This window comes from Bison bison, unplaced genomic scaffold (assembly GCF_000754665.1).
Source record: "Bison bison bison isolate TAMUID 2011002044 unplaced genomic scaffold, Bison_UMD1.0 scf7180017864303, whole genome shotgun sequence".
NCBI lineage: Eukaryota > Metazoa > Chordata > Mammalia > Artiodactyla > Bovidae > Bison > Bison bison.
In genome coordinates, this window is record NW_011494875.1 from 4,116,673 (window position 1) to 4,126,268 (window position 9,596).

General features: G+C 37.6%; 1 protein-coding gene across 2 annotated transcripts in view; it reads right to left on the reverse strand.

Annotated features, from left to right (window-relative positions):
- The window catches only part of SHPRH (SNF2 histone linker PHD RING helicase, E3 ubiquitin protein ligase), a 91,030-nt gene that overhangs the window by 6,196 nt on the left and 75,238 nt on the right, over positions 1-9,596 (reverse strand). For both annotated transcript variants that reach the window (XM_010851496.1, XM_010851497.1), the window contains exons 26-28: positions 5,128-5,220; positions 4,130-4,216; positions 3,181-3,359 (exon numbers count right to left, since the gene is read on the reverse strand). In XM_010851496.1, the coding sequence (XP_010849798.1) occupies positions 3,181-3,359; positions 4,130-4,216; positions 5,128-5,220 (359 nt within the window). The remainder of the gene's footprint in view (positions 1-3,180; positions 3,360-4,129; positions 4,217-5,127; positions 5,221-9,596) is intronic.

Genomic DNA, 9,596 nt, shown 5'->3' on the forward strand with positions numbered 1-9,596 from the left:
GACCACCTGACCTGCCTCTTGAGAAATCTGTATGCAGGTCAGGAAGCAACAGTTAGAACTGGACATGGAACAACAGACTGGTTCCAAATAGGAAAAGGAGTACCTCAAGGCAGTATATTGTCACCGTGCTTATTTAACTTCTATGCAGAGTACATCATGAGAAATGCTGGGCTGGAAGAAGCACAAGCTGGAATCAAGATTGCCAAGAGAAATATCAATAACCTCAGATATGCAGATGACACCACCCTTATGGCAGAAAGTGAAGAGGAACTAAAAAGCCTCTTGATGAGAATGAAAGCGGAGAGTGAAAAAGTTGGCTTAAAGCTCAACATTCAGAAAACGAAGATCATGGCATCTGGTCCCATCACTTCATGGGAAATAGATGGGAAAACAGTGTCAGACTTTATTTTTTTGGGCTCCAAAATCACTGCAGATAGCGACTGCAGCCATGAAATTAAAAGACGCTTACTCCTTGGAAGGAAAGTTATGACCAACCTAGATAGCATATTCAAAAGGAGAGACACTATTTGCCAATGAAGGTTCGTCTAGTCAAGGCTATGGTTTTTCCTATGGTCATGTATAGATGTGAGAGTTGGACTGTGAAGGCTGAGCGCCGAAGAATTGAGGCTTTTGAACTGTGGTATTGGAGAAGACTCTTGAGAGTCCCTTGGACTGCAAGGAGATCCAACCAGTCCATTCTGAAGGAGATCAGCCCTGGGATTTCTTTGGAAGGAATGACGCTGAAGCTGAAACTCCAGTACTTTGGCCACCTCATGCGAAGAGCTGACTCACTGGAAAAGACTCTGATGCTGGGAGGGATTGGGGGCAGGAGGAGAAGGGGACGACAGAGGATGAGATGGCTGGATGGCATCACTGACTCGATGGACGTGAGTCTGGGTGAACTCCGGGAGTTGGTGATGGACAGGGAGGCCTGGCATGCTGTGATTCATGGGGTCGCAAAGAGTCGGGCAGGACTGAGCGACTGAACTGAACTGATCTGAACTGACAATTTAAATGTTACTTGGTAGTACTTTAGAACAATCTTGTTATTTATTACAATTATATTACTTTTTCATATTTTGCTTGATGAATGTCTCTTTCCTGCTTAAAATTAAAGTCATCATTTGCTCTCTCAGCCACTGCTTACAGAGCAGGCTGTTTCTGAGTGTGGCATACAAGACCTTACATCCTGCCACTCCTCTGCACATACTTTATACCACAGCAACTTCAAACTCCTGAAGGTCCTGAGAAACATCATGTTGATTTTCTCCTCTGTGTTTCTGCACAAGCAACTCTCTGCTGTGTGAGCACCCTTTTCTAGGCCAACTCTGGAGTAATTATTCCTTCAAGACTCAGTCTAATGAAGCCTCTCCTGATCTCTAGGGCACAAGAGTGCACGCTCTTCTTTGTTACCACAGTATTCCTGTTTTTGCACATTCTACTATAATATGTTAAATCATCTGTTTCCTGTATTACATAGTGATCTCCTTGGGGAAACAAGATTATATCTTATTCAATTTGAATCTTCAGGGTACAGCATATTTGTCATCATTGTTTAGTCACTGAGTCATGGTGGACTCTTGTGACTCCACAGACTCTAGTCTGCCAGGCTCTTCTGTCCATTGGATTTCCCAGGCAAGAATACTGGAGTGGGTTGCCATTTCCTCCTCAGGGGATCTTCTGGACCCAGGGATTGAACCCACATCTCCTGTATTTCAGGCAGATTCATTATTGGTGAGCCCACCAGGGTAGCCTCCAGTGTCTAGAATAATATCTGACATACAGCAAGTGTTCAATCAATATTTATTTAACAAGTGCTTAGTATGGGTGCCACCACCCCTTTGGCAGGAAGTAAAGAGAACTAAAGAGCCTCTTGATGAAAGTGAAAGAGGAGAGTTAAAAAGCTGGCTTAAAATTCAACATTCAAAAAATGAAGATCATGGCATCCGGTCCCATCACTTCAAATAGATGAGGAAAGAATGGAAACAGTAACAGATTTTATTTTCTTGGGTTCCAAAATCACTGCAGATGGTGACTGTAGCCATGAAATTAAAAGATGCCTGCTCCTTGGGAGAAAAGCTATGACAAACCTAGAGAGCATATTAAAAAGCAGAGACATTACTTTGCCAACAAAGATCTGTCCAGTCAAAGCTATGGTTTTTCCAGTGGTCATGTATGCACGTGAGAGTTGGACCATAAAGAAAGCTGAGTGCTGAAGAACTGATACTTCTAAACTGTGGTGCTGGAGAACACACTTGAGAGTCCCTTGGACTTCAAGGAGATCGAACCAGTCAATCGCAAAGGAAATCAGTCCTGAATATTCACTGGAAGGACTGATGCTGAAGCTCCGATACTTTGGCCACCTGATGTGAACACTGGAAAAGACTCTGATGCTGGGAAAGATTGAAGGCAGGAGGAGAAGGGGACGACAGAGGATGAGATGGTTGGATGGCATCACCAACTTGATGGACATGAGTCTGAGCAAGCTCTAGGAGTTGGTGATGGACAGGGAAGCCTGGCATGCTGTAGTCCATGCGGCTGCAAAGAGTTGGACATAACTAAAGGACTGATTTGTGAGTATGCATGCATTAGAACAAATTGAAAGCATCTAACATCCAGGAGGTAGTGCATCTGAGAGGCTGTATAAAGGATAATTATCCATTCTGAGATTTGAATAAAAGTAGTACATACTACATAATATTTACTATTAGGTTTACTTTAAATAATTATCTCTTATATTAGATCGGGAAGGTTGTACTTTCCTAAAGGGAAGCATTTATAAAAGAGCTATTTGTTTTCAGTTATGCATGAGATATGGCTTCTTTTAAATACTGGCTACTTTAGCCAATCAACAATCAGTTCTTCTCAAAGTTAATGACAGATGCCTTCAGCTTAATAGCTGTCTTAGGTATTTTAAGAAACTATCTTGATGAAGTGACCAGGGTAGCTTCTGAAGAAGGAAAGACAAAAATCTGGGAGAATTTGGGGATTTGCTGTTTGGAGGAGAGTCACTGGAAATCTCAAAATATCTTCTGGTCGTATATTAAGAATTGAAAATTTAATATATAAGTAAGTCACTAAAAATGAATAGGTTAAGATGAACATAAATGAAGAGTTTAAATGCTGATCTGTATCTTAGAAACAAGAGCAAATGTGCCTGAGGCTAACTTTAGTCCTTACTTTGTTTGTCCGATCCGGTGCACCCGTCCGATGGCCTGAAGCTCATGGGCAGGGTTCAATATGGGCTCCACCAAGAGCACATGAGTTGCTTCAATGATAGTTAACCCATTAGAACCTGTGTGCAGGGGCAGCAGCAAAATATTGATTTGGGGATCATATTTAAATGCGGACAGGTTCTCCTAAAAAAAGAAAGGTACATTTAAATTTTAGCTGGATAGTTAAAAATAAAAGCAGGATACTATAGCTCATGCTAAAATGCCTAACAGTATCCAGGTCACTGTGAAAGGCAATAATTAAGAAAATTAAATGTAAGATGACAACTTTTAGAAAACAAAATCATGTGGCTTGACTTTAAGAAAAAGAAAGTGTCACACAACCTCTTGTGTTCTGTATAATACGTAGAAGAATCACAAGATACATGTATGTGATGTATGCAAATGAAACTATATGAGCTTAGAGGAAAGAAGGAGTGAGAGAAAGTGCTAGAGTGAGTATAAGAGACATGAATCTGCTAAATTTTCACTTGGTCTTTTTTTGGTGTTTTTCTCTTAGGTTTGTATCTGTCATTGTGCTGAGGGTGAGGTAAGCACAATTTGACCATATGCAGTTTTGCCTAATGCAGTGTTTTTAGAACTTAATTTTAGGGGCATGAGGCCTCTGTCCATTCAAAAGGTATACTATAGGCCATCTTTTCCTATGTTAAAGAAACGGACCTCAAGTCATAAGATCTTTAAATATGGTTTGCCATGGGTATAACTGAATAGATGTAAAGTAAATGCAATTTGTTTACTTTGCCTTTAAATGTTAATCTTATAGTCAATCAAGAACTCAAACTGTTTTTGTGGTTTATATGACACACGACAATAAATGCAAGTAAGCTAGTTAAGAGCAGTTTCAGTTTGTAACTGAATTCACTCCAAAAAACATGAGTAAAGTCTTCTTGACATACCTGAAATGTCTTAACACGACTGATCTGTGCAAATTCCATGTTGTTGTCAGTGAGAGCTTTTGAAATAATGTCTAATACGTCTTGCCACTAAGAACAGAGAAAACAGAAAACCAAATATTTACACATAGCTTTCATGTAAAAAGGATTTGAAAAGGGACTAAACCAAAGTAAGCTTAACCAAAACCAGCGTCATACCTCAGAATTAAGTAAACAAAAACAAAAACTTCAAGCGTAATACCATTAGTATTATTTTCTATCCTGAAAGATATTTTAAATCAAATGCCGGTTAAAGACAGGGTAAAAAAATGAGCATCTTTAATAAATGAATTAAAATAAACATAATTAATAGAAAATAAATTATGGAATATATAAATAGATGTGGCTATTTATCTTTCAAAAATGAAAACTAGAAGTTCTGCTGCTGCTGCTGCTGCTAAGTCGCTTCAGTCGTGTCCAACTCTGTGCAACCGCAGAGATGGCAGCCCACAAAGCTCCCCCGTCCCTGGGATTCTCCAGGCAAGATACACTGGAGTGGGTTGCCATTTCCTTCTCCAATGCATGAAAGTGAAAAGTGAAAGTAAAGTCGCTCAGTCGTGTCTGACTCTTAGCAACCCCATGGACTGCAGCCTACCAGGCTCCTCTGTCCATGTTCTACTCAATACCTTTTATTCAACAGGTTAATTTTCTTTTCCTTAACCAAGTACATTTGTGAAATGACTTTCAAGTTTATAGATTTCAATTTTAAAATAGTAATATAAGAAAATCCCTAAGTAAAATTAATATAAAAATACAGCTATGGGAATTGCTTTGTGAAGCATCATCAAATTTCTCTAAAAACAATTCTATCCAATGGATATAGGAAAAAAAATTTAACAAGGAAAAGTCGATCAGTAATTCTAAATCTCAGTTACATCAGAACATTAACAGTTCATTCTCAGATATAAACTGACTGGAAACAGAGAGCCAGTCCGAGTTAACACCGAGGATGCTGACTGTACCGTTGAGAAGACAAGTGCCTTCGCCCCTGGGTCTCTAAGCTGGATTCTCATCAGAGTTCTGACCACAGCTTCCACTTTTGTAGAATGGCTGCCCTTTGAACACAAAGGAGAAAACCCATTATTATCAAATAAAATCCAATTAACAAGGGAATGGACAGTCAGGGTAAAACACCATCAAAACTGTATGATAGGTACATATATGTTTATTCTTTTTCATTTCATATTTGCTGGAAATTTTCTTCAGCCTCAAACTGCAGAAGTTACAGATTTATACCCCAAGAAAATCAAATATATAAAAGCACTCCAGAAATTCATAAGACCCTAAGGTAAGCTTTTTTAGTTAAGTGGCTATATTTTGCAATTACAAAACTTTGTTATTTTAGATAATTAGAACATATATTAAAAAACATTCATCACTTTAGGTAGTACAGCACTGAAATTGTTCAGAATATAATGAATCAAAACTCTAATGTAAGCAAATAGTAAAGAACATAACCCACAAAAAATCCTTTCTTTTAAAAGGGGCATTACAAAGGACAATGACAGAGGTACCAATGATGTCCACTTGGACAGAGGCGGATTTATACAAAGCTAGATAAACACTTAAAAACTGCTTTTTGTACTCTGCATAACCATTTCTAAGATAAAGGAATAAGAAAATGAAGAAATAACACAAATGTTTTTGAAGCCTTCATTGAGAAAGTTTTCCTCCTAGAATGCTGTGGGAGGATGGTATGACATGGAGCTTAAGGGCATGAGATTTTGAGTGAGATAAATTGAAATTTAATTGCCAGTTCTGCAGCTCCTTAGTTATAAAGATTCTAACCTTTCTAAACCTTAGTTTGTCAAGCAGGGATGATCATTATATCTATTTCCAAAGGTTGCTGTGATGGTTAAAGGAGAAAATGTGTACAAAGCGTTTAGCCCAGTACTCCAAATAGTAGACACTTGGTAACCTTTCAGAGACATAGTATCACCCTACAAGAGGGGTAAATGTTACCAAAAAGTAAAAATATTCCCATATTACTATTGCCCTCACATCACGCCCCCTTACTACTTTTACACAGAGATACTTAAAGGTAAAAATAGAAACAAATAAGGAAGAAAACTTTATTAAGTTTACAGTCACCAACAAAGAATTAAGCAAGATTTTTAAATTCTCATATTAAAGTCCTATATCTACATTTGTTTTTCTGGATATGTAGACTTTCAATTATACTTGAAAGGTTAAAAAGTATAAGGGACCTATTTCAATCTAAAAATTATCTTAAATAAGAGCAAAACCATCTCAAATAAAACAGGAAATTAGCATAAAGTAAGAAACTTCCATGTTCCTTGAAAGGTCTCATTTTCAAAGATATTTTCAGGTGAAACACCAGGATACCTATGAACTCTTCTAAAATTAAGCTGCTTCTTAACAAAAATTTCAAAAGAAAACAGAATAACCTTTTATAAGCAAAATTCCAACCTGGAGTGGTAATCTGTGAAGGAAAAGACTAGAGTTCAGTTCAGTTCAGTCGCTCAGTCATGTCCGACTCTTTGCGACCCCATGGACTGCAGCACACCAGGCCTCCCTGTCCATCACCAACTCCCGGAGCTTACTCAAACTCACGTCCATAGAGTCGGTGATGACATCCAACCATCTCATCCTCTGTTGTCCCCTTCTCCTCCCACCGTCAATCTTTCCCAGCATCAGGGTCTTTTCAAATGAGTCAGTTCTTCGCATCAGGTGGCCAAAATACTGGAATTTCAGCTTCACCATCAGTCCTTCCAATGAATATTCAGGACTGACTTCCTTTAGGATGAACTAACTGGATCTCCTTGCAGTCCAAGGGACTCTCAAGAGTCTTCTCCAACACCACAGTTCAAAAACATCAATTCTTTGGTGCTCAGCTTTCTTTACAGTCCAACTCTCACATTTGCTTATTAATATACATTTACATTAATTTCATTCTTTTTTGTTCTTACAAACAGTACTTTAGTGACTATACTTAGAGGATTGGGTACGTGTGCACAGAGTTTTTGTTGGATAGGCACATCTAAGTGGAACTGTTGGTCAAAGGTTAAAAAAAAGTTCTTAGATTATTTGGATTGCAGTAGATTCCCTATCACACTGACCCTAGAAATGCTAGAACTTTAAACTATCAACAGTTTAGATGTGCCTGCTTCTTAGTACACTTGTTAAAATTCAATTTTTTGCCAATAGAATAGGTAAAATGAGGAACCAAATTTTCATTTATCTGCATTTTCCTGAGAATAAGCTTGAATATCACTTGCTGGCCATTCAGAATTTCTCTTCTGTGAACTGTCTGTTCATATTCCTTGTCAATAAAAATAAACCGGTTTGTAGGACCACTCAAATACTGCACATGTTAAATTCATGTTGTAAATATTTTCCTACCTTTCTATATGTAGTTCACATTTAATTGTATTAAATGCAATAATGTTAGCAAAAGTGCTGTATTAACACATTATATTAGTTTCAGTAACTCACAAATGCTTGATGAATGGTATGTGGATTTATAAACTAGATGTTTTTTGACTTTTAGGCTTTTCTGTGTTTGACATTTAAATTTGTCTTTCATAAGGGAAAGATGAGAGATTTTATTTGGAAAGGAACAGCTTTTTCCTTAATTAATTGCCCTGCGATGGTTCTATGTGGTATCATTTGATACGATATCAAACCTGAGTATAGAATACTTCTGTCATTTATCAGTTGATATACTGCTTGAAAACAAGGACTAAATGGCATTTACTTTTATATCTCTTAGAGCTGTGCATGGTCTTCCATAAATAGTATACACTCAATCAATTTACTTAATGTAAAAGAAAATTTAATATGTATTTTTAAAGTTCTCAATCCCAAACAAACCTGAGTAAAACAATACAGATAAAACGAAAATACAAGAGGTTAGAATATAATTTAAAACTCTCAACATATTTTTTTATTCATTCAGAATTATCAACAATAGCCAAATCAAATCTTGTGATTGATCTCTATCACTTTCCCAGACAGACTCAAGTAAGAACAGTCATGAAAGACAGGCAAATTTAATCTAACACAAAGCAAGCTTGAGGAGGATTTTGGGTTAGTAATATGTAATGAAATCTAGGGAACTGGTCTTAAAAGAAGTCACTGATTGGAAGGTGGTACCATTTCATTCAGGTTTTTTTTTCACTTACCTATCAGCAGTGATTGGAGAGGTTAATAAAGTCAGCAAACCCTGTGGACTTTTAGTTCAAATCCTTACGATCAGAGATCCTTATTCTTAACTTTCTTTTCTCTTTTCTGCTTGTGCCTTTTTTTCCCTTCCAAGTGAAAAGCAAAAGTCCCAAAATAATACTGAAAAGACCATGGTTGGTCTAAGAGCAGAGTCAATAACAGTAATCAAAGAGATAGGCAGACTTTCTTCTGTGTCATCCTTCTATCATTCAATCCCTCCAACATTTCAGGTAAATTCACGTTTGATTATTTATATCATTCAACAAAAATTTTCTGTGCACCTAAGTGACAAGAACTACAGTAGGCACTGGATGTACAAAGATGAAGATACTCCCTTATTCCCAAATGCATACAGTCTAACGTATGTTACAGAATATGGAGAGAAGCAAAGGAAAATCTTATACTGCTGGGCTGGCTTGGAAGTGACTTAAGTGAACGCTTTATTATATCAGCTTAATAAACATTATCCACATTCTACTGTTCTTCTTAATGTTTCTTTTTATCTCATATACATAAATGAACTTTGGCTCAAATCTGCCAGTTTCTGAAGAGACTACACAATGTGGTCACTGCTACAGAAAAGAAACATTCACTTTGTTGAACAGACTGAAACAGGAAGAAGGTGATGGATTATATACAGGTTATATCTGTATAGGAGGCGATCACAGAAAAGGCAAAAAAGATATGGGAGAGGAGAAAGGGATGTCAATCTATCCCTGTGCAAGGTGTTAAGAGAGTATAAATATTCTCAAGACATGTAAACTGGTAGCCTTAATCCAACCCAGCTTATGTTTTAGCCATGTCAGTCAACACACAGATGAAAAGTTAGGCTGGAATTAGGAGGGTGCATAGGAATAGAACCTCCCCCCCCCCACTACTGCTAGATTATTCCTTAATCTATGAGATTGATAAAGTTGCATTTAATTATAGCACCTCTGTCCTTTTCTATTGTTTTGTCCCTTTCCTCATTCCTATCCTTTCTTGATAGTCTAGTTTTTCCAGATACATATCTGCCAACCCTGACTCTATGATTAATGCTCAGTTTTTGTTTCTGAAACATCAGGGACCAAGCCCGAGCTCTGGAATAGAGACCCTTCATTTGTCCTCTGCCTCTCTACACTGGATCTTTGTGGCCATTCTCTCTGAGACACAAGTTCTCTCTGAGGTCAACGAGGAACTATGAAAAGAGACATATGAAGTGCAACCATGCAGACCAAGCCAGTGCCTCTCCTGGTTTTCCTCTCAT